Source organism: Lactuca serriola, chromosome 4 (genome assembly GCF_051521515.1).
Source record: "Lactuca serriola cultivar US96UC23 chromosome 4, Lser_US96UC23_V15, whole genome shotgun sequence".
Taxonomy (NCBI): Eukaryota; Viridiplantae; Streptophyta; class Magnoliopsida; order Asterales; family Asteraceae; genus Lactuca; species Lactuca serriola.
The window spans coordinates 77,012,226-77,037,769 of NC_136411.1; the positions used below are offsets into that span (position 1 = coordinate 77,012,226).

The 25,544-nt window shown below is 34.4% G+C and overlaps 1 protein-coding gene, 1 non-coding gene and 1 pseudogene across 3 annotated transcripts; 1 reads left to right on the forward strand and 2 right to left on the reverse strand.

The window, feature by feature from the left end:
- Nucleotides 1–9,312: 9,312 nt before the first annotated feature.
- Nucleotides 9,313–11,493, reverse strand: LOC145101943 (putative WRKY transcription factor 65). Of its 2 annotated transcripts, none has more exons than XM_079039258.1 (3): nt 11,173–11,493; nt 10,907–11,053; nt 9,313–10,296 (listed from the first exon to the last, which is right to left on the reverse strand). In XM_079039258.1, exons 1-3 carry the CDS (start codon nt 11,355–11,357, stop codon nt 9,687–9,689), a joined length of 942 nt encoding a protein of 313 aa, XP_078895384.1. In that variant the 5' UTR covers nt 11,358–11,493; the 3' UTR covers nt 9,313–9,686. The 2 variants fall into 2 exon arrangements, with proteins under 2 accessions (XP_078895384.1, XP_078895383.1); XM_079039257.1 differs by having other exon boundaries at nt 10,907–11,056; nt 11,173–11,491.
- Nucleotides 11,494–13,972: 2,479 nt separating this feature from the next.
- On the reverse strand, nt 13,973–14,398 carry LOC145098528 (secreted RxLR effector protein 161 pseudogene; annotated as a pseudogene).
- A 9,240-nt stretch (nt 14,399–23,638) lies between these two features.
- Nucleotides 23,639–23,745, forward strand: LOC145103478 (small nucleolar RNA R71). Its single transcript, XR_013706569.1, has one exon. It is a non-coding gene; the product is annotated as a small nucleolar RNA R71 (small nucleolar RNA).
- Nucleotides 23,746–25,544: the final 1,799 nt, after the last annotated feature.

Genomic DNA, 25,544 nt, shown 5'->3' on the forward strand with positions numbered 1-25,544 from the left:
ATTTATGTCCGGGAGAAAAAAATTGGAAAAAAAAATGCATCATTAAAATTGATCCATGATTCAATTTTAAGTTTTTATTTTACATCATTATGATCCATGACTCAATTTTAATGATCCAAATTTTTTTTTCCAATTATTTTTCTCTCGGACATAAATCTATGCTCGATTTTATTATTTGTATTTTTTATATTGTTTTTTCAGTTTTTTTAAGGTGTCCTCACGAGTCCTCATTTTAAAATGAATTCTCACCTGATCTTATTTATATATATATATATATATATATATATATATATATATACATATATATAGGGTAAAGTGAATATACCTAACAACCTTATATAAGCTTAGGTACCTAACTTCATAATACTACATCAGTTTGTATCATATTTACAATGTAATTGCCTAAGGTTCTTAAATTTCAACCTCATAACTTGATTACTTCCAAAATCTTTGGACTTTCATCAATATCTTTCTTTTACATCACGTCTTTCTATCGAATACCACCTGATGGGCTTCATATCCTACCGCTACAAATGAAAGGATGTAGGAAAAATATAATGATGAATTTCCAAATTTTTTTGAAGTAAATCAAGTGTAGGGATGAAGTTTAAGAACCTTGGATGATTGCAATGAAAATTTTATGCAAAATGACGTAGTTTGATGAGGTTAGGTACCTAAGCTAATATAAGGTTGTTAGGTATATTCACTTTACCCATATATATATATATATATATATATATATATATATATATATATATATATATATATATATATATATATATGTAGAGGTTCATTTGAGACCACCTATATTTTGTGAGACATGGGGACCAAATCTTAGCCTTTCATCAAATTTGATCTTGTGGCTTATTAAAAAAACAGATTAACACTAATTAATCTAAATGTTTAGTTAATTAGGGGCAGATTAGTCACTAAGTTAAATATAATATCACTACCAGACTGATACACAGTAAGCGTCATATTCACGTCGTCCTCAAGAACATCTTCATCTACTTCGTTTCTTCTACCAAAACTATCACTCCTATGTCATCAACATTCCATAATCTTCTCTTGTAATCGATCTTCAAGCTCCTTAAATCCTCACTTATTTCAACCATATCATCATCTGATTTTGAGATTAATTGATCAAAGAATGATCCTATCCTATCTAAATCATAGCTTCTAAATTCTTGATTTTTGTGTTTTTCGAGTTCATCTTCTTCATTCTTCTACATCTGCAATTGATAATCAGATTGACTGGGGTTAAAATTCATCTATCGACATCTGGGGGTGATCACCAGATAGAGTTTATTTTCAACAATATACTTCATCAAATCACATATATCACTGTCAAAATCTAATCGATTTTTAGCACCATAATCATCCACTTTCAACAAAGAGGGTTAGTTTTTCTTCGTTGATCTTTAATTTCAACAATTCTTCATCAAATCACAATTGTTTAGCAGTTTTACATCTATTTTGAGCACTTTCTAGATTCAATTTCTATTTATCCGATTTATGATTGTTACAATTGGTCAAGGTTTGACTTTGAGCACTTTTAAGGTTTGATTTTCAACACTCTTCAAGCAATGTGTTTTGTAAAATTGACAAGGTATGTGCAAAGTAATTATTGTCATTCAACAAATTCACTTAAACTATACATGCATTCTACATGTTTGATGAAAGTCCTGAATGAAAAAAGAGTCAAATGTATCACCCCCTCTCATGACTAAATTCTTCTTTAAGAATATGCGTATATTTCCAAAATATGAGTCATAATTAGTGAAAAATAATGCATTGTTGACTTTGTTTTTATAATAATTGATATCATTATTATGTTTAATATTTTTCATTTTTCTTTTATCTGATCTTTTATAGAAAACAATCTTTAATACAATGACATGGTTTTGTTTAAATCTTATTATGTAATGAAATTCTTCTGATTATATTAATCGTATATCATTATCCATATGGCATTACATTGTGTGAGTGTAACGACCTAATTTTCACGTCCAAAATTTTCATTTTTGATTAAGTGATTTGCAAAACATTTGTAACAAAATATCATCCGATCATATCATTTAATAAAAACATGTCTCGTATCTGAAAACCGAATCGTAAAACATAATAATATCAGAGTACAAATCCCAGAATATCTCATAGTGTGGAAAACAAAGAGCGCGTGTATGATGCGCCGCTACCGTGCCAGCTCCTTCCTCTTTGCTGAAGAGGTAGTTGAAACCAAAACTGAAAACTGTAAGAACAAAGCTTAGTGAGTTCCCCCATTGTACCACATATCATACAACCACATCACATACATACTGTCAGGCATTTCTGGGGTGCCCGACCTACCCGGTACTGCCATTCTGGGGTGCCGACCTACCCGTACGGCCATTCTGGGGTGCCGTCCTACCCGTATCAAGCCATTCTGGGGTGCTAACTACCCTTCGGTCCTAACAACCGAACCTCGGGGACTATTTCACCCCCTACTACTATCACATATATCATAGCATAATCTATTGTCAGACATATCTGGGGTGTCCGACCTACCCTTCGGTCCTAACAACCGAATCTCTGAGACTATTCCCCCTCCTACTACCTCTATCTCATATAACATATCATGCTAGCAGCTAAACATATCATAACATACTGTTAGGCATATCTGGGGTGCCTAACCTACCCTTCGGTCCTAACAACCGAACTCTATCACTATCACATATCATATCACGCTAGCATATAACATATCAGGTAGTAGCAACACAGATGAATATCACAAAGACAAACATCTAACATACGATCCCTACTGGTGGGCCGGCATTGTGGCCGTAGACCCACTGCTACTGGAAGGTAACTCACCTCGTAGTAGCTACTGAACTGTGCGGGAATCCTCTAATTGCTGCCGGTGCTGCTCTGGAAATCCTCCGGCTATAATTCCCACAAAACACTTAGTCAGAAACCGACATCTACTCTTACGATAAAATGACCATTTTACCCTTGACCAAGTCAAAGTCAAAGTCAACTTCTAGTTGACCTGACTCGCCGAGTTGGCTCGCCAACTCGCCGAGTCCCTATCCTTCCATTAGACCTTATACTCGACTCTACTCGTCGAGTTAGGCGATGACTCGACGAGTTTTCCTTCTAAATGAACATCGACTGAATCCTCATCTGACTTGCCGAGTTGTATGAACAACTCGTCGAGTTCATCATCAACTAATACACAGGTCCTGTCCTTGACTCGCCGAGTTGTATGAACAACTCGTCGAGTTCATCTTCATCCTTAAGAAGATTTCCTTGGACTCGTCGAGTCTGTTCATGCACTCGCCGAGTCCCATGAATTTCCAGAACAATGGCTAAGTCCAGAACGTTGGGTCACTCCCTGGGACCCCCTTAAAACATTTCCACACTCAACTGGGTCCTTATGACCCTTAACTGATATGGGACAGAACCTTAGACTCGCCGAGTCCAAGAACAGACTCGTCGAGTTAGTCACAACCACTCATTGAATCTTCAATTTCTGACGTACAACCTTTGATCAAAAGATAGATCTATGCTTCTACAATCGATCTAGCACGTAAAGTTACAACCTTTACATGCTTGCATGGGACTTTGAGCTTAAAAGGTCCTTAAACAAGCCCTCTGAAAGCATGGGGCCTTCTTTGAGTGCAAGAGCCACTCCTTTCTGCCTTGTAACCCCTCTAAGGGCCTAGATCCGAAACATCAACTCCAATCCATGCTTGCAATCATGGTTGTTGACCAAAATGGCTTAGAAAAGCCCCAAAACTTCACAAAATGGGATCTAGCAAATGGAAGAACAAGGTCAGGCTTTTTACCTTCAATGAGCTGAAAATGGTGCACAAACTCGGATCCCTTTAGCCTCCTCTTGTTCCTTCAAGCTTTTCCTTCCCTTCTTGGATCACAAAAGCATCAAAGTCACTCCAAATGCCTTAGATTGCTTCAATAACGACTAGGGTTTGCTAAGGGGGTCTTCTGGGAGCAAATGGGACAAAGGAGGCCGAGTTAAGGCATTTAAATAGGGTGCAAACCCTCGGATTAGGTTTTTTCCCAAACAGGGTCTACTCGCCGAGTCCACCGCTTAAGTCTCGTGTCCCTTCTCGCTTCTGCTCGGCGAGTTGGACCTTCAACTCACCGAGTCCAAGGCCAAAATACAAAGTATTTAACAAAAGAATACGTACCAAGAACCAGGTGCTACAGTGAGTATCTATCAGAGATTCATCATAATTAAGGAAATCACTAGTTCAATATGGACATGAAACATTGTGTATTATTCTTATAGAATATTGTACATACATACAGTAACATCAATTATGATTGTATATATGTTTAATTCAAGGATTAATCATAATAATTATAAACATTCAGGAATTAAAGGTAATGTTTTCTATACATGCATATTATCCCGATTATAATTATTATATACTATCACTCATATTTCATTACATGGTGTTATTATCTATTAGTTATTCATCATAATGAAGAAAATCAACAGTCAATGAGGAATAAGGGTTGTGGAACCAAAAGATGGTTAAATATTACCCTGGAGAAGACTACCGTTCAAGGTCAACAGAAATCAAGATCATGCAAAATATGTGGCGTGTAAGGTCATGATACAAGGAAATCATTAACAATGAACAAAATTTTCATGGAATAGTTTGCACAATGTTGTCTATATATATTTTTATTTTTTCATACTAGAATATTTAAACATTGTTGTGTACATTTAATTACATTATGTTTTTATCCTCTCGACATCTAATTAGAATTTGGCAAAAAAAAAATTATGCTCCAAAGTGAGTTTCCCATTTAATTTCACAAATGTATCCGTAAATATTGATTTTAAGAACTTTGATCATTCTCCTCCATTTCACCATCTTCGGTTTCAACTCTTTCTGCTGTCCATTGCTTTTGAGTTTCTTCAACTCCAACTTGCGCTTTTTCATTTTCTGGCTCATTGGCACTTCGAAAAATAGTACCCGAAAACAAGTTATTGAACTTCTTTGCCAATTCCATGTTCTATTTTCATTTGGAAACATCGATATACAATTAGAAACAATTTCTTCCATATTCTCTTTTTTCTACAAAAACTTTCTTGAAGACCTTTTCAAACATTTCTTCATGTTCCTGAAAAACAATAAGGCCCTAGAACTATAAGTATAACTTATTAAATGAAATCATAATATTCAGTTGAATAATAAGTTATGAAGGAACATACGATATAGCATATCAGAATAGTAGAATATCAATTATGAACCATAAGCATGTCATATCAGAATATCTAGAATTACAGAAAATAGCAACATACTTTAATCTTTCTACTACTATAAACAATGTACTTTACTTATTACTCATTCTAGCAACATACTTTCAATTCCTAACCAATCTAAGCAATATGTAACTTGAACCTTGTAATGTGATAATAAGTGTTAGATTACATCTTGATATTATCAGTTAAAAATGAGTTCTCCATATGAGGTTAACCAAGTTTAATTAGATACTCACATTCAGCCTACGACTGCTAAATGACAACAGAACAAAGGATTTGACAGTTTCTTAGAATATTTGGAATAAATAATTTAAAACAAATTTATATCCTTAGAATATTGAGAATAATTAATCTAATTATAGATATAACTCGTTTCAAGGTATGATATTTACAACTTCCGTCGATTAGCCATGTAGACATCAATTTTCAGAAAATTCATCGTCAATTTCTCCATTACAGACATCTATTTTCTATATTTCATATCACAACATCGATTTCCAACAATTCATCATCACATAATTTTGCTATTACTAAAGGATTATCAAGAAGGTTGGTTTTCAGCAACGCATTATTAAAATGAGAATGAACATGATACTAACTCTAATATACTAAATCAGAAATGCTAGAATATTCTACGAAAAGCTAATATATAAAAAATAATTCCTAGAATATTTTACTACACAAATCAAAGTGACTAGAATAATACGATATATAAAATCAGAATGACTAAAATATTGTACTAAACATCAATGTTCTAAAATTCATCATCAGTTTCTCTATTACAGACATCAATAAGGAATTTCGATATTTCAACATTAATTTTCAACAGTTCATCTTCAATTTCTCTACCACTGAAGGATTATCATAAATGATTGATTACCTATAGATTCTAAATAATTTCCTATCAGAACATTGATTTTTAGCAATTCATCATCAAATAATTTTGCTATTACTAAAGGATTATAAGCAAGGTTCAATTTTGAACAATTTAATAATTTATCATAAACTTTGTTCTTACATAAGATTATCAACTCATCGGTAATCGGTTTTCAGCAATTCATGATAAAAATAGGAATGAGCATGATACTAAACAGAATGGCTAGAATATTACATAAGGAATTTCTAGATTTCAACATTTATTTTCTACAATTCATCATCAATTCCGAATTAGGATATTACACCATATACTAGAATATCACACCTTATAATATAATTTCATAATATTATGCATTAATATCCTAATATTATACATAATTTTGAAATATTATACATTAAAATTAGAAAAAAAAATATATGTTAATTATTTGGATTTCCTATAAATCATTCTAGATATTCGCATTCCATTATAAGTTTTAAATTTAGAATATTACATATATTATTAATATCTTATATAATATAAGTTTATTTTACACAGTAGAACCTAATTTTAGAATATTACACTTTAATATCAAATCATACACAATTTCATAATATTAAATATTAACAATACAATATTTAATGTTGAACATCTAGAATAACTAGAATTACACATCAAGGAGTGTTAAAAAAAAAACCTAAATTTAGTAAGACATTATTCTATTATAATATTTTACATATAACTTTGATTATCGTAGATCGTTATGCATATTATTCTAAATGAACAGACAAAATACAAAATTATTCAATTAGAATATTATACATATACACATTAATTATGTCTTATTAACCGTACTTGTAAATTTAAATGAAATCATAATATTCAGAATAATCAACTTAAAACAATTCACCTTTCGCAAATCAGAGTATTCTAATTATAATATTATACTTCTATTCATGTTAGTACTCAACCTATAACATTATTCTACAAGAATATTCTATATGTACGTTCAACATGCATATCGTTTTTTTAGAATATTCTACTTCTATACATGTTAGTATCCAAGCTAAAACATTATTCTTTATGAATATAACTTATTAAAAGATATCATAATAATTAGAATAATTAAATTAAAAAATAAATCATAATAAGTATAATATCAAGTAATTAAATGAAACCAGAATATTCATAATAATCAACTTAAAACAAATAAGCTTTTACAAATTTGAATATTCTAATTGAAATATTATAGTTCTATACAGGCTACCAGTCAAACTATAAAATTATTTTGTAAAAATATTCTATATATACATATTTTTTTTCTTTTATAATATTCTAATTTTATACATGTTAACAATTAGCCTATAATATTATTATGTAAGAACAATCTGAATCAGAAATTTAAAAAAAATCTAAACAACACATAAAAATCATTTTTTTATAACAAACAACACTTAACATTACCAAGTACACTTCATTACAAAAATGCCCAGAAACAAGCCAATGATAACATAAGCCAAAAACATGGATAAATAGTGAGTAAACATACCGTTCCTTTCAATATAAAAGCAAATTCCTTTGCATCATACTTGTTGCTTTTCATTTCTTTGACAAGATGTGTGAAGTTATCAGGGAGCTTTACATCATCTTGGACTTCTATAGAGTTCACTTGATTAAGAAGATTGAAAAGTTCACTAACAAGCCTTTGTTTTATTAACAAATTATGTTACAAATTATCTTAAACAAGTTTAGAACAACAAGCATCAATCACTCGTAACATTATCAACTAATTTATTCTACTATAGAGTAATATATATTGTTTTTAAACTATTGTACTTATTGTAAAGTATCTTAAGTTAACAGTAAATTTCAAACAATTACAGCAAGCTAAAACATTAATAAGTAAAAATTCTTTTATAAAATATCTTAAGTTAACAACAAACATTATCACTTAGAACAACATCATAACAATCAAAATAAACCTAGCTGCAGTAAATAAATTTTATAAAAAAAACTATAAACCTACCTACAATAAACAAGTTTATTGATAACTTTGACTACAATAAAGTTATATAATACATTTGGTATCAAAGATTCTAAAATTCTAAAATTGATTGCTAACCCTAGTTACAGTAAATTGGATCAAATATTAACCATAGGTGTAGTAAACAAGTAAATTACTATAGTACATAATTTCACAATAGTGTTTTATAAATCATCATATAATATCCAGAATCAGAATCGAAATCAGAATCATAAAAACAAACTAAACAAGATATTAGTGTCATCTAACCTGATTGTTGAACTATATGATCAAAATTGGAATCAAGATATTCAAAATCAGATGTATCCGAGCTTTGATTTGTAGTAGAATGAAATTGTGGTTTTCGGAATGAGAATCAGAATCAATTTCTTCAGGTTATTCTTGAGAGATTTGAAACAAAATTTTAATGCGAACGAACTTTGAATTGATGAAAGAAAATGTAATCATGATTTAGAATCTCAATTAGAACACTGAAAATCAAAATGAGAATGAATCATAATCGATTCTTAGGTTTTTTGAAGAAACCTTTCATAATCAAAAATCGATTCAGTGATTTTAGGAAGAGCAATGTGAAGCAGAATCAAAATGAAAGGAGATCGAATTCAGGTAAGTTCTTCGATCAAGATTGCAGATCAGGAAAAAGGATGGTTTTTAGGGTTTGTCGGAGGGTGAGAGTTTTCTGGTGCGTGAAGAATGAATGAATATGTTTGACTCAGATTGCAGATCAATTAAAAACAAAGTTACGATACTACCCCTTCGTGTCTTTCATTAATCCCAAAGTTTAATAGAATTTCAAAAATGTCACCGCCTTTATATTGTTCTAATTTGATTTAATTTCATATATAGATCATGGTAGATGAATGGTCCAGATTTTGTCCCCATGTCTCACAAAATATCATTGTCTCACATGAATTCAACTCTCTCTCTCTCTCTCTCTCTCTCTCTCTCTATATATATATATATATATATATATATATATATATATATATATATATATATATATATATATATATATATATATTCAATAATTGTGAAAACCAAAGACTAAACTAACTTAAGCAACAAGAAAAAGAAATCCTCCATCACTTTATGAATTATAATCATAGGAAACTAATTAAAAGGAGGAGCGTATCCTTAAACAAATGGGAACAAAATTGAATAAATAAATGGCATATGATGGTATATCCTTTCAGTTACAGTTAAAGACTAAAAGTGCCATGCAAAGTAGATTGACGTTGGAAACGGTGGCCAAACAATTCAATTCTGAGTAACACCCACATCAAGACAAACTCATCTCCAATGGGAACACTTTTTCTCTCCAAGCTTTTATTGGTTAATTATGACACTGAAACCAAGGAATATCTAAAAAATTAAAAGTGGAAAAGTTTCAAGATCGTAAATTTGTTTTTTTAGGTATCTTTAGGCGCACTGTACGCAACTCCTCGGAGTTTTACAAATACCAGCCCACAGTAAAGACAAATTCATCACTAAAATATCTGCCTGTGTCGTCACCCTTTTGTACCACACCATGGGGCCAAGTTGCACGGCCTCCTATGGTGGTGCTCCTCCTCGTTTATTATCTCCCTCCGTCGGAAAACCGTCGTGCATTCTGGCAACTCACCAAGATCGGCAAATAAAGACTCGTCTTCTTCTCTAATTGAGAATATCATAGCCATGTCAGCATCTCCCACTATGTCTCCAGCCATCAATGGACTTTCTAACATGGTTGAGGTCGTGGATTCCAAATCGTAACACCACCCGAATTGATCGCTCGAAGTTACAAAAGGCCCACCCGTCACTACCTGATCAAGAGTACTGGTGAACTTTTCGTCAGGCTCGGATATAGATTGCTTTGTAATGAGAGGAGGATCTTCTTCTTGATCATCGGAGTTTGAGACTGTTTCTTCTGTGGTGGTGGTAGTGGTAGTGGAGGCTGTAGGTGGTGGTGATGCCGCGGAGTTGTGGTGGTGGTGGTGGTGATTGTTGTTTCTTGATGCCGGCCAAGGGTGGTTGTGCTCGCATGCATACGTCACCATAACCATGGTGGGGTCTGTTCGGCTCCTCTCTACTTGTTTTCTTGCGGGGCATCCTTTCGAACTACTACATCTATAGTAGCCACTGCCAAAGAAAATAATAATTGAGGCTTATTATTAATTTCTTAATTTATCATCGTTTTGTCTTGTCATTAGCATCTTGTAAACATCACGTGAATTTTTATATTCAATTGTGAGGTAACTTATCTATTGAAAAACACAATGAGAATAATATATTCAATTGTAAGATAACTTATTTTTTAAAACACAATAAAAAATTTGTTAACCAACGTTGTAATTTGGGAATTGAAATTATCTAAGAGATAATATTTTTTTAGCGTTAAGAAGAGACAATGTAATATTAAAAGAGTAAAACAGCTTAATTATTATTAAATAAAGAAGAAAACATATAATTAAATTCTTATCAAAATACATTAATCTCAACATATATTGCTATGATTTTAATTTTTTTTTTCTTTTGTAAAATGGTTTTCAATTATGTTTATATTGAAAAGATGCACATTATATGTGACTTAACAACATAATAATTAATCTCTTCCAAAGTTCCTATCATGACTCTTAGCTTCATAATTACTAGAAACATAGAAATCATCTTACCTTGATTCATTCGATTATTACAAATTAACAAAATACAAAATTATATTACATAAATTTTAGAGGGTTAACATATATACCGAGGGTAAGGTGAGCCTTTGATGGGTTTCTGGCCATATTTTCTCCAAGCCCAAGAATCAGAAGGCGGAGCATTTGTCTCGCTCTTCAACCGAGATCCTTCGATGTCTCTTAGTGGCACTGATACTACTCGTTTTTGTATCGAACGTCTACTGTAAACAAATCCCAATATATAAACTCAGTTTTTTTTTCTGAGTTTGTATTGGAATATATTTGATGGAAAATTCAATTGTGCTTTTGTGTGTGTTCCACACTAAAATCAACTAACCTCCTTTTAAGGGTACTTGAAGTGGAAGTGGTCTTCATGTCGTTAAACATGTCAGAAGTTGGTGACTCTCCACTGTTTTCCGGCGAGTTGTCATGTTCTTCGTGATCTTCCATGTTTGAGAAAACTTCTTTAACTCTTGTATGACGTCTGGTGGATTCTTGATATTTACCTTTGTGTTTACGCATATATATACGTAGCTATAATGATGGCTCAAATGGATGAATGAGAGAGAGAAAGAGAAAGAGAGGAAGAGAAACTGATGAAGGAAAATGGGGGAAGGTGATGAAAGAATGGGGTGGTGTAAATTAATTATACGGGTCCCAAATGTCGACAGATGGGCAATTGGATATTTTATAGAGGACGTGCAAGGAGATGTGAAAATAAATCCAAACTCTAAAGGAGGGAAGGGGGGTTTGGGGATTATTTAATTTCAATATAATTAGAATAGTACAATAATATACTCCAATTTGAAAGAGACCTCTTAATGATCTTAATTCTTAATCTTAATTTATCTTCATTTTGATCTAACTCTATGACTTTGGCATTTATGGCATTATCTTTCTTCCGTCGTTGGTTTAATATAAAGTATTTTTCCCTTTGCCAAGTGGAGATTTTTTTTATTTTCATTCAAGTAGACTGGGTTACTATATATTTGAGGCATTTAATAGCATTCACAACTATATGACAAGTGATTTTTACTCTCTATATGGTTGTAATGATTTTTACTTTTAACATTTTTAATTATAAGTGAACCTTTTGGGTGGATTAATAACTAAATGTGATGGGTCGCATGTTTAGCCATATATAAATTCTTTAATGTAATGGCTCTTCGTTTGAATGGACCTAGTTGAGTTCTTTAACTTGTTATGTTTTATAGCTAGACCATGCCAATAATTCTCCTTGTTTATCTTGTGTAGGAAACATATAAGGCGGCTACCACAAAGAGACACCACATATTGGCAAAGAATTGCAACTACTACCAAACATATGAACGCAATTTGTCTATGGAAAAGACAAGGACTAACAATTATTTTCCATAGAATGGGGACCATCGATCAAGAAGGGCTTTGGAGACTACAATCGAATTGATCAAAAGAGTGAAATGTGGCCAACTCTTCTAGTTACGCCTCTAACCTTACTATGCTTCCCTGACAAACGATCGAATTCAGATTGTTGGTGTGATTTATATAGTACATCAAAAAAAATGTTAGCTTATGAAATAATAATGATCTTTTTATCCGGTTGTTGCCCAAAATAGCACTAGCTGTATAAACACTAGCCACACATAAATTTTAAAAAGTGTAACCAATCGAGTGATTGGAGTATTGATGCTTGGAAATGTTAGAAAATTTAGGGTTTGTGGTGGAGATCTGGATACCAACTTAGATCGTGAGAACACTTTCCGAATTGATATTTCTACCCTATGTCTGGGTTGCAAGAAATTCAACATATGATAATCCAAGTGGACACTTACGATACTAGGTAGAGAAATCGTAAGCCAAATTGCCAGAAAGATTCTGTGAAAGTTTGAAGAAAACGAGAGCTAAATTTCGTATCTTTCTTCTGAGAAGGAAGAATCGTTTATATAATAAACGAGATTAGGGTTTCATTAGGGTTGGGCCATCATGAGTTGCTTTCGAAGCAAGTCAGGGTAATCTATATTTTAATGAGAATTTAGGGTTACCAAAACTAACGAGTTTCGTTAGTTTTACCATAATCACCCTCCAGAATCCTAATTTCCCAATATGTTCCCATATGTAAAATTCGGAAAGGTTTTGGGGCGCTGCCCATTAGACCCTGCTAAAGGGGCGCTGCCCTCGGACCCCCGACTTGTCGTCGAACCGGCTTCTAATTCGATCTTATACATTTGTGCACTCCACACAAACTCGGACATATATTAGAATACAAACTATGAAGCCCCTTAGCTCACATGTTAATTCCAGTTACATAAAATGACATGTAACACTAAAATCACCAGCAATCCTCCCCAATTTTAGTGTAACCCTTGAACAAACATAACCTTATCAAACAAACCAAACTAGTACATAATGAAAATATCGAAACGATTGAATTCCCACTTAGTATCATACATTTGCAAATACTTGAGAATTAGGGTGTTCTAAGAATTGAACCCATCAACCCATTTGAATACCAGAAAGTAAAATACATACTAGTTTATTGAATTTCTAGCAAAATACAACTTGACACTATTATAAAGTCGTGTGTCCCAATCCTCTCATGATCGTATCAAGGTCAAGTCCACAACCTCTTGAAATGCAGCTACACTTCATAATCACATAGGTAACTCCTTTCCATGTATCTGCACATACATTTATCAAAGGAATTATTAAGAAGTTAAACTTCAACCTGGCTAACTTGCAAAACCGAACACATATCTGGAATGAATACTTCATATGTTCCAATCTATAAGTATGAGCTTTCCATATTGAATTCAACTCCTAACATTATATTAGGAGGGAATTGGGTGTCTCATCATTACAAAATTAAATGGACTTTAATCTCATCCCGATTACAGACTTGTGCACTAAGTCTCTTGTCAGACCTTTAGTCAAGTGATCTACCAAATTTTGTTGCGATTTCACAAACTCAACCGAAATCACACCATTCATGATTAGTTCTCTAATCATAATATGTCTAACACCTAGTTTTCTAGACTTGCCATTATAAACCGGGTTATATGCCTTAGCCAAAGCGGTTGCACTATCACAAAGATATAAATAGGTGTTATCGGTTTAGACCACAAAGGAATCTCATAGGCTAAATTCCTTAACCATTTTGCTTATTTACCAACAGCTGCTAACACAAAAAAATCAGATTCCATTGTCGAGTTTGTAATGTAAGTTTGCTTCTTGGAAGCCCAAGAAATGGCACCTCCCCCAAGCAAGAATACCCAACCAGAAGTCGAGGAATGGTCCTCCATGTTGGTTATCCAACTTGCATTTGAATGACCTTCTAAAACCGAAGGACTCCCCAAGTAACTCAAACCATAATTCATGGTTCCCTTGAGATACTTAAACACTCTATTTAATGCTTGCCAATGTTGAGAATTGGGATTACTAGTGTACCTGCTCAATTTACCCACAGCAAAAGCAATATCAGGTCTGGTACTTTTCATGGCATACATAAAGCTACCGATAGCCAGAGAGTATTCCAACTGTGAAATGGGAACACCATTATTTGGCATTAGTTTCACACTTGGATCCATAGGAGTACTCAGAGGAGAACAATCGATAAAATTAAATCGCTTGAGAATTTTCTCAATATAATGACTTTGAGTCATTACCAACCATTTGTTCATCCATTTAATTCGTATTCTAAGAATTACATTAGCTTACCCTAAATTTTTTATGGAGAACTTAGATGATAACAATTTCTTTGTTTCATCTACTTGATTTTGGTCGGTACTAAAAATCAACATGTCATCTACATATAAGCAAATGATCACTCCAGCTCTACTAGCATCATCAAATCTACTATAAACACATTTTTCGCATTGGTTTGTCTTGCAACCAGAAGACAAAATAAACTCATCAAATTTTTGATGCCATTGTTTAGGTGCTTGTTTCAGCGCATACAAAGATTTGACAAGTTTACAAACCATGTTCTTTACCGGGCATAATGAAACCTTCTGGTTGTTTCATGTAAACTTCCTCGTCAAGATCACCATTTAAAAAGGTTGTTTTCACATCCATTTGGTGAATAACCAGATTATAATGCTTGCCAAAGCAATCAACAATCTAATAGTAGCAATACGTGCAAATGGAGCATATGTATCAAAATGGTCAACGTCTGGTTTTTGTCTAAAACCTTGAATGACTAACCGGGCTTTGAATTTATATATAGTCCCATTAACATTCATTTTCTTTTTGAAAATCCATTTGCAACAAAGTGGTTTAGAACCTGGACGCAAATCAGACAACACCCATGTGTTGTTCTCAAGAATTGATGACATTTCATCGTCAATTACTTCCTTCCAAAAGGCACTATCACGAGACTCCATGGCCTATTGATAAGTCTTAGGATTTTCTTCAATACTATATCAATAAGAGTATTCAAGATTAATTTCATCCCTTGAACCTTCCACCAAATACAGTTGGAAGTCGGATTCGAAATTTTTCGCAATTTGGCCTCTTTTGCTTCTACGAAGCTCTTTTGGTTCTTGCACATTACCACCATCTTGAATTTCTAAATTTTGCTCTTTATTAGCACCAAAGGTCAGATCCTTAGGCCTTTGAATCGATGAAAACCGCATCTCATCAAAAATTGCATGTTGTGATTCGATAAAAGTGTTGATCGAAACTGAATCATTAGGTTCTATTACATAATACATATATGCCTTGGAATGTTCAGCATATCCAATGAATATACAATTAATTTCACGTTCTCCCAAATTTTTCTTTTTGGGCTCGGTGAGTTTTACAACTGTCCGACATCCCCAAACCCGAAAATAACTTAGATTTGGCTTTTTCTTAAACCAAAGTTCATATTGGACTGTTTTGTTCCTTTTATTTGGAACCCCTGTTTAATAAATAGCAGGCCGTTAACATGGCCTCTCCCCAGAATCCTTCACTCAATCCCGAGTATGACAACATTGAGTTTACCATTTCCTTTAAAACTCGATTTTTGCGTTGAACAATACCATTATGTTGGAGTGTGTAAGGTGTCGTGGTCTCATGAATGATACCCACTGATTGAACGTATATAGGATCTATATATTCACCTCCCTTATCAATCCTAAGATATTTAACCGGAATACCCAATTGCAATTCCACCACCGTTTTGTATATTTTGAATTTATCTAAGGTTTTGTATAATTTTGAACCCAAATTGTTTTTGCTTCTCCAGTTTGATCCTGAATTGTTATTCCTTCACCACTCATTATTGTGTTGGTTGTTATATTGACTGTGTTGTGATGACGATATAAAAAAAAATAGACTTTCTTATTTTATATAGGCATGATCGTGGGAAGACTGGTATACCTCTTACTCCGCGATGTTATCATCATCATGTGAAAACATGTTGTGCTTCTTACAATCCGCACTCTTGTAGTATTTGATGTGCACAAAAGTACCCACTAATTTTATAATTTACAACCTAACTAACTTAACTAACTAAAATTCACCTAGGCAGTGTACCTAGTCGAATTATAGAATAGTTGGGTAAGCCGGGTGTCGATCACAGGGAACAGTGTTAACTAATTAATCTACTTACTACTAAATTAATCTAATTATTAACAGCTTAAAGGGGTTTTATCTGATTTTACAAGATCATACGAACTTTACTCAAATTCAATCAATTACTAAAAACACTTCTGTTAGTTCAAATCCACTTTCCCTCAATGGTTTATAATTTAGCTATGACAATTACTGTTGGTACCAATTAAGATAATATTAGCAATTTAGTTCTAAATCTACACAATAGTTAACACAGAATCAATTATTGAATAAGATTGGAGCCATGTATGATTGATTAATCAAAGCACAATTAAAGTCACAATATGAGTTCTCTAGCACAGCTTAATTCGATGATTTAGTTACTTATCTAAGATTGGTTTGATCTTAGCTCTAATAAACTAGTGTTCACTAAGTTATTAGGTATTCAAATTCATGTAGATTTGTATTCACTAACTACACAGAACAAGAATTTGAAGCAATCCAATACTAAATTAAACATGCTAGGTAAAATCAATCAACACAAGCATATTACCATCAAGTAAAGTCAAATATAATGCATCAAAATCATGAGTTCCAGCTTCATCTAGCTAACAGAAACAGCTAGATTTAGCTGTACATACTAGCAAATAAACAAGCACAAATCAAAGTATAAGACATGTTCAAGTATCAACAATTAAACTAATTATGAACCTCTACTCTTTTGGTGTTGAAAACCTTCTTCCAAGACTTTTATTCTGCTGAAATTCGTCTTCTGAAACCCTTTTCTCCAGCCAAAAGCTTCTCAAGTCGTAATGAGCAAGAGAATTTATAATATCTGATTTTACCGAGTTCACGTCGTGAACCATAAGGATTCAAGTCGTGAATGCGAGTTTTCAGTATTCGACAAGGACTCTTTCACTCGGATGCATATCTTCTAGAACACTCTGCTCACATCGTGAACATCTAATTACTCACATCATGAGTACGTCTTTTTGCTGAGTTTTTCCATCCTGATTCCCTTCAAGCCTCCAAAGTTCCAAATATCGTCAGTTCTAGTCCCTCTCTCCGAGAATGCTTCTATATTGGCTGCAAATAACAATTTATCCTTATAAGTACCATTATTCTATACAAATAACCAAAATATATGTAAATTTTAAATAAATATTGCCTAAAAATATGTATAAATATGGCAATATCAAAATACCCCACACTTGTTCTTTGCTTGCCCTCAAGCAAATCTAATTATTAATTCAAACCTTGATCACCATCATTACATAGAACAATCCAACTCAAACTCATCCATTATGCGAAGACCTCAACACATGCATTTGTGTCTAAAGTTTTTCCAAAGTAACCCCCCTCAATTCTAAATACTCACAATCCTCATAAACACTGACCCACTTCTGTCGAACAATGCTCATTTTATGCAACCCTCTGAATCCATCCTCAGAACGCTCTCTAACCTCAAGGTATTTTTGTAAAGCTAGTCAAGCATACATAAACTAGAGAATTACAACTTTTAGAAGATACCACAATATGGAGCTCCTGAATTCTTCACTTCTTGATATTTTGATCTTTGATTTCTTTGAATTCACCAACTTTTATGTTTGATTTTGATATCTTCAACTTTTGAAACTTCAGAATTTCCGATCTTTGATCTTCATGCCTTCATACTTTTATGCTCCAAAAATTCTTCAATTTTTTCACTTTTTGGTAATTTCTCTCTCTTTTTTTTTACATGTACTCACTTTTTATATCACTCAAAAACCTACATGCTTAAGCATGGGCGCTTTACTTCAACCCTTATTGGTTAAGATATTAGTCTATGTGCAATGACTACATAAGCTTTCCTGGATACATTTCAGGTTTAGGCTGCTAAACATATCGCATCCCTCAAACTAAGCGAGGTTATGTTTTTGTCCCATGATTTCACTAGAATAAAGGAGGCCACAAATGCACTATAACGTGTATCGGCTCAACTAAACATTTGAGCTCTTATCAGATCATCCCAATGCAACACTAGCAACTTAAGTTCAAATTATTATTACTAGAACTAATATTAGATTATTATTTCAAACCTATGAAAATTTTTAAATTACCTAAGATTTCTAGCAATTTACTTTTTTACTTTTTCGACCCCCTACCCCACACTTATTACATACAATGCCCTCATTGTATGCATAAACTAAATTAAAAGCAATAAAAGGGAGAAAAATGAACAGACTCCCCTAGGATAGTGGCGTGATCGAACTCCATAAGTGTGGACAAAATGCGCATCTCGAATGTGGAACTTCTTCGAAATATGAATATGGATCTTGATCTCGCAAAAGATGTAATAAGCGTCAATAAAATATGGAATCGAGATTTCAAACTTCAACAAAGGTGGTGTATATCTCCAAACAAGAAGAATAATGTGGGAAAGCATACGCCACATTAAATGGTAAAGAAACCAAGCAAAGTAATCTTCATAACAATCCCAAGAAGAAAAGTGGTGACCCATGTAGTAAAATGCATCAATGGGCTTCATCTTTATGGAACAACATGGTTCACGTCCTGAATTATAAGAAGGACCACGACGTGAAATCGAGAAAACGTGGAAAGTAGAAACCCGTGAAAACTTGACTCACGACATGAATTTCAGGGAGTCACGACGTGAGTACTGGACATACAGAAAACTGTTTTGTCTTCACCTCTTAACTTCAAACCAATGTCTTAATTGATTAAGACCTTGATTTTATGACTCTTCTCTACACTAATCCTCTTTCTTGACTCACCCTACACTTATTTAAAATTGTGGGTCTTGACTCTTAACTTCTTAAACTCTAACGACACTTTTCTAAACGAACGCAACTCTTGACTCGACTTTACTCCCTTTCCAAAACTCCTTAGCAAGCTGTAATCAAACAACCAAAAGAAAATAAAAGTAACATAATAATAAACGAACAAGTGTTTCAAAGTTTTCAAACAAATTAAAACCAAATAAGCTAGAAACTAAAAACTAAATAAAATCAAATCAATCATCCTCATCATCATCATCATCATCATCATGCGCTCCACTTGTACTCGCTCCATCTCCTCCTTGGTTTCTATATTCACTCCACCGAGGGAAAATCGGGTAATGATTCCGCAAATGAGGAGGTTGCTCAACATGGAAATGTCGCACCATATTTTCCACAGTCCCCTCAATCCAATTGACGCTAAGTGAAAGCTGATCAAAATAGTCTATCATATCACCCCTAAAATGTGGTCCTCCAATGGGTGCTTGTTGGTGCACCGGTTGTCCTCGTTCACCTCTCCCTCTCACATTCCTTCGCCTTGGTCGTGGTTATGGTTGTTGCTCGGGTTGATCACCCGATTGGTCACCACCCTCATCATCTGATGCCAAAATATCCCAGTGAGATCCAAAGTTCTGAACAACCTGTATTGTCTCCAAATAACCCATGCTAAACTCATTCCCATCCATGCAAGTCATGGAACGGGTAATGTCAGGAACAAGCAAACCATACGATCGGGCCAAATGTGTAATGAATTGCCCTCCACAGATAGGGATCCCAGGACAAGAACAAGCAGCAGAATCAGCCAGAAAGTGTGCCAAAAAGTAAGGAATGTTGCAACACACTCCCGGATGTAAGATACACCATAAGAAAAACATATTCTGCTTCGTTACTTTATCCCCATTCCTCCTGTGGCTGATGGAAAACGTGATGAATCGGTGGAGTAATCGGTGAATAGGGAACTGAATGCTGCTCTCGGGTGATACCTAGGAGTTAAACACTCCGGAAGCAATGTTGTGCCAGAAATTAAACCCTGTAACACCATCTGCATAACTTCTGACTGCCTCCCTCAAGAACATGCCAAAGTCAGGAGTCATTGCCTCTTGGGGATTATATATCCCCACCCTCCAAGAAAACTCCACAAGGTTGCATTCATGGTACTCTCCCCTGAGACAGAATACCAAAGCTCGCTGGTAATGAGGGTCTTCGACATTTTCGTGGAATGTCACTGTCGAGAAGAACTCCACACAGATTTCCTTATAAACCCTCTCTTGAATGCGGAAAAGATTTAGCCACCCCGAACAAGTAAACGAAAAACCATCTCCCAAAAATACTTTCATGAAATACTGGGACATTTGATCAACAAGCCCAACCTCCCTTAACCTTGCCCAATTAATTGTAGGTGCAACAGCAATCTCATGGTTATAAATCCACCCCAAACGATTGTTCCAGCAGTTCAAAATGTCTTGGGACATTGTTGTTGGGAAATTGTAGAACAGATGTAAACTCGACACCCCTGTCGGAATTTATCTCCTGGGAGCCATTGCTGCAAAAATAAATAGAAAACACAGCCAACAAAAACATCCCAAAATATCATAATTAAACAGAACAGGAAATGTCAAGTCCTAGGATTCACGTCGTGAGTTCGTAATCGAAGTCAGAATCGGTCAAGGCAAAAATCAAATCAGGCCAACAATGTCAATGGGGTTTACTCCTAGGGCGATTTCAAACTCATTACAAACACATGCAGCAAGAAATTCACAGATTTAGGGTCACGATTTTTAAGATTCAAGTGAAATGCAAACCCTAACCCCTAAATCTAGTAAATAAGTCAACAATAAACAATGTGAAGAAGATTAATTTACCTAGAATGGTGAATTACGTAAGCACAAGAAGAATACGAGGAATGTCGGCCGCAATCGCGAAGATGGGGGACCAGAAAACTCGTTCACCTTGTGAGGGATAAAGAAATATGGCTAAGTCAAAGGAATTTGTTCTTATTTGTGGTCCCATGTCAATTCATAATTCACGTCGTGAATTGTAATAATTCACGTCGTGAGTTCGTTTGGGTTGTAGAATTGGGCCATTTAATTATATAAGATTGTAACATGGAGTGGGTTGGACTAGTAATGTGCTAAGGGATATATTGTTCGTTTCAACCTGGACTCACGTCGTGAATCATAATGATTCACGTCGTGAATACTGCCTGATCATGAAATTAATTATAAACTCCAAATTTGTCTATTAACTAATTTTTTTAATTATTACCACTAATTAAACTGACCCCACTCTAAGTGCTATATTATGTATAAAGTGATTTGGATGATATGATCGATTTCCCTAAAACTAAAAATGCAAAAACTAAAAAGAAAAAAAGAAAATGCAAACCAAACTCGGGTTGCCTCCTGAGAAGCGCTTATTATTTAGGAGTCTTGAGTTGGACTTCGTGCCTCCTACGTTGAATCTTCAGATGAGTCCACCACCTGGATCTTTTGCTCCTTGAAGCATCTCTTGTAAGCTTGAACTCGACGAATATACGCCTTTTTAGAATTCTCCTTTTTAGCCTTGACTTCGTCTCCATCGATCTTGCGTTTTATCCCTTTAGTCCCTAATTTGTCTTCACACTTAAGCTCCATAGTATCCTTCTCTTTCTTCACCACTGGACTAGTCACCTTTGATGTAACTTCTTCTTCATCACTCGATATTTCATCACTTTCCTCACTTATCAAAGATGTTGGTTTTGTGTAGGCAATGACTTCAACGAAAAATGGAACGGATGCTCTTGGTTTAGTGTGTTTGACTTGATTAACTGTCTTGATTTCTTCTTCCATAAGCTTCTCTAATTCTTCAAGTTCTTTCTCTTCATCAATATTGAACACTTCACCTTTAACATCATATCCTTGAAATCCATCTTGTATTCCAAAATCTTCCTTATCATCACCAACCCTTAGTGTAAGCTTAGATTCACGAACATCAACTAGCGTGCCAGTAGTATTTAGCAAAGGGCGACCAAGAATGATTGGGATATTTGCCTCCTCCTTCATATCCATAATTACAAAATCAACTGGGAAAACAAATTTCCCAATTTTAACAAGGATGTCTTCTATAATTCCTCTTAGATGCGTCATCGAACGATTGGCCATGTGGATGGTCATTTTTGTTGCATTCATTTTCTGAATATTTAGCTTTTGGTAGAACGAAAAAGGCATCAAATTTATACTAGCCCCAGAATAGGCTAAAGCATAAGTCTTCAATTTGTTATGAAACTCACATGGAAGAGTGAGGCGTCTGGGATCTCCCATCTTCTTATGTAACTTTCCCAATACAGCTCTTGAGCTTTGCTCACTAAGAATCACTTTGTAATTTTTCTTTAATTCATGTCGAGTGTCTATTAGATCTTGTAGGAAATTCGTGTATTCTGGAATTTTTTATAATGAATTCATAAAAGGAGTATTAATAAGAATACCCTTTATTTGTTGAATAAATTCCAGATGTTCCTTTTCCAGTGGACTAAGATTAGCTCGGGACGGGAATGGCAAAGGCGGTTTATAAGCTGGAACATATACGGAATTTTTCTGTTCAGACCGGGTCCACGACGTGAACATAGCGGGCTCACGACGTGAACTGGGTATTCCAACAGATTCTTCATTTTCGAGTTTCGGCTTCTTCGGCTTTAGATCAGGCTGCTTTGGTTCCACTTCTAGTGCCTCCAAAAACTCAGAGATTGCCTCTTCTTCAGTATCAATTGCCATAACATGAGGTTGAACTTTCTTATCAGGAAGTTGTGAAGATAATTTGTTATTCACCAAAGTAGTGAGTTGATCAACTTGGACTTCTAAACTATGAATCGATGCTTGATGATTTCTTAATGAAGCTTGCTGGTCAATCATCATTTTGTGATGTTCTTTCATCATATTCATGTGTTCCTTTAGCACTGCATCGGTATCATCATGTCTTCTCTCGGATGCTTCCATAAATCGGGTCAACATGTTTTCCAAGTCTACTTTCTTTTCGGCTGGTGGTTGCTCTTTTTGATAGAAGCCTCGGCATGGCTACTTATATTTTTCTTCTTTTTGCCTCTTGTACTCAATGTAAGGCAGCCACTCTTTCGTTGGTTTTCTCCAATCTTCATCATACTTGTCCCCACTTGAGTAGCAAACTTGAGCCTTCTTGTTCCCATATTCATCCAAATTGAAATCTTTAGTCAAGTGTGGCCCACTGCATCGTTCACAACCAACTCTAATTGCATGAATTGATTGGTCCATTTGGGTCAGCCTTCGGTCCATATTATTTAGCATTTCCATCATAGCAGTCATCTCTTCAGAATGTGCACTTCCAACTCCCTTTACTCCTTCATTCCTTGGATTATGGTATTCACGAGAATGCTTTGCAAATTCTTCAACTAATTCCTTGACTTCACCCGGATTTTTCTTTGTAAGTAGTCCTTGAGAATCAAGGAGTTGTCGTGTCATTACATTGACCCCATCATAGAATATAGATACTTCTTTTTGGATGTTAAGGTCATGTTGAGTACAATTCCTTAACAACCCCTTGTAGCGCTCCCAAGCCTCGTAAAGTGACTCCCCCGGTTTTTGCTCAAAATTAGTTATCGCCTTCTTGAGTTTAGCTATCTTGGATGGTGGGCAGAATTGCTCTAAAAATTGCTCACGTATTTGAGCCCATGTAGTGATTGTACCCGGTGGTAGTGCTTTTAACCAATCCTTAGCAGCTCCCTTAAAAGTAATAGGAAGCATCCTTAGCAAGACGGTATCTCTATTCACATTCGGGACATTGAAATAATCAGCAATGTCGTTAACTTCATCTAAGTGCTTGAACGCATCCTCATGATCTTTTCCATAGAATTGGATATCCTCCAGTACAGAAAGGATATGTCCTTTCAGCTCGAATGTGGCAGTGGCAGGAATGGCAGGTTGTACTAAACCTGGACCAACATCATCTCTAATTCTCTTTCTATAAGCTCCCATGGACATTTCTTCAATATTCGTCATCTCGTTTCTTGGCTCGTTCTCAGGTTCACTTATATAAAGTCCAAACTCGGCTTCGGATTCGTATTCGGATTCGTTCAGGATAGGTATTTGGCCTAAGTCAACCTTGTTCTTGTCCTTTGAAGATGAACTCGATTCTTCCGTTTTCTTTCCCGACTTCTTTGAGAATACTGACTTGAATTCTTGTAAGGGTGTCTTCTTTGGTGTCTGATCTTCTTTCACGTTCTTATCTTTCTTTTTGTGAAGGGCGGACTCTGGATCTTAAAGAGGTGGCACCAAAGGTGTGTTAGGTCATGAACTCCTGCAAAATTAAAAAAAAAATAAAAACGTAAAACTGAACTAAGAAAGACAAACTAAACTAAGAAAATGAGGAATCACAGGATTCATGTCGTGAGCCTATAAAGCTCACGTCGTGAGTTCTGTAATGCCAGAAAAAAATGAAACGTAAAAATAACTTTTTTGCAGGTTTTACCCCACAAAAAGGATCGATTAATTTAAAGCAAAATAAATTAGTAATTAACTAAGCCGTTCCCCGGCAACGGTGCCAAAAACTTGATGTGCACAAAAGTACCCACTAATTTTATAATTTATAACCTAACTAACTTAACTAACTAAAATGCACCTAGGCAGTGTACCTAGTCGAATTATAGAATAGTTGAGTAAGTCGGGTGTCGATCACAGGGAACAGTGTTAACTAATTAATCTACTTACTACTAAATTAATCTAATTATTAACAACTTAAAAGGGTTTTATCTGATTTTACAAGATCATACGAACTTTACTCAAATTCAATCAATTACTAAAAACACTTCTGTTAGTTCAAATCCACTTTCCCTCAATGGTTTATAATTTAGCTATAACAATTACTGTTGGTACCAATTAAGATAATATTAGCAATTTAGTTCTAAATCTACTAACTTTAATTGATTCATGTAAGTCTATGTATGGTCACACAATAGTTAACATAGAATCAATTATTGAATAAGATTGGAGCCATGTAAGATTGATTAATCAAAACACAATTACAGTCATAATATGAGCTCTCTAGCACAGCTTAATTCAATGATTTAGTTACTTATCTAAGATTGGTTTGATCTTAGCTCTAATAAACTAGTGTTCACTAAGTTATTAGGTATTCAAATTCATGCAGATTTGTATTCACTAACTACACAGAACAAGAATTTGAAGCAATCCAATATTAAATTAAACATGCTAGGTAAAATCAATCAACACAAGCATATTACCATCAAGTAAAGTCAAATATAATGCATCAAAACCATGAGTTCCAGCTTCATCTAGCTAACAGAAACAGCTAGATTTAGCTGTACATACTAGCAAATAAACAAGAACAAATCAAAGTATAAGACATGTTCAAGTATCAACAATTAAACTAATTATGAACCTCTACTCTTTTGGTG

Bases quoted from the DNA above. Each gene is read 5' to 3' on its own strand.
- LOC145101943 (XM_079039257.1), bottom strand. From the start codon at position 11,357: ATGCGTAAACACAAAGGTAAATATCAAGAATCCACCAGACGTCATACA. The intron at 11,057-11,172 runs GTTAGTTGATTT...ATTTGTTTACAG, and splicing joins TCAAGTACCCTTAAAAGGAG to TAGACGTTCGATACAAAAAC. The intron at 10,297-10,906 runs GTATATATGTTA...TTTCTTTGGCAG, and splicing joins AAAGGCTCACCTTACCCTCG to TGGCTACTATAGATGTAGTA.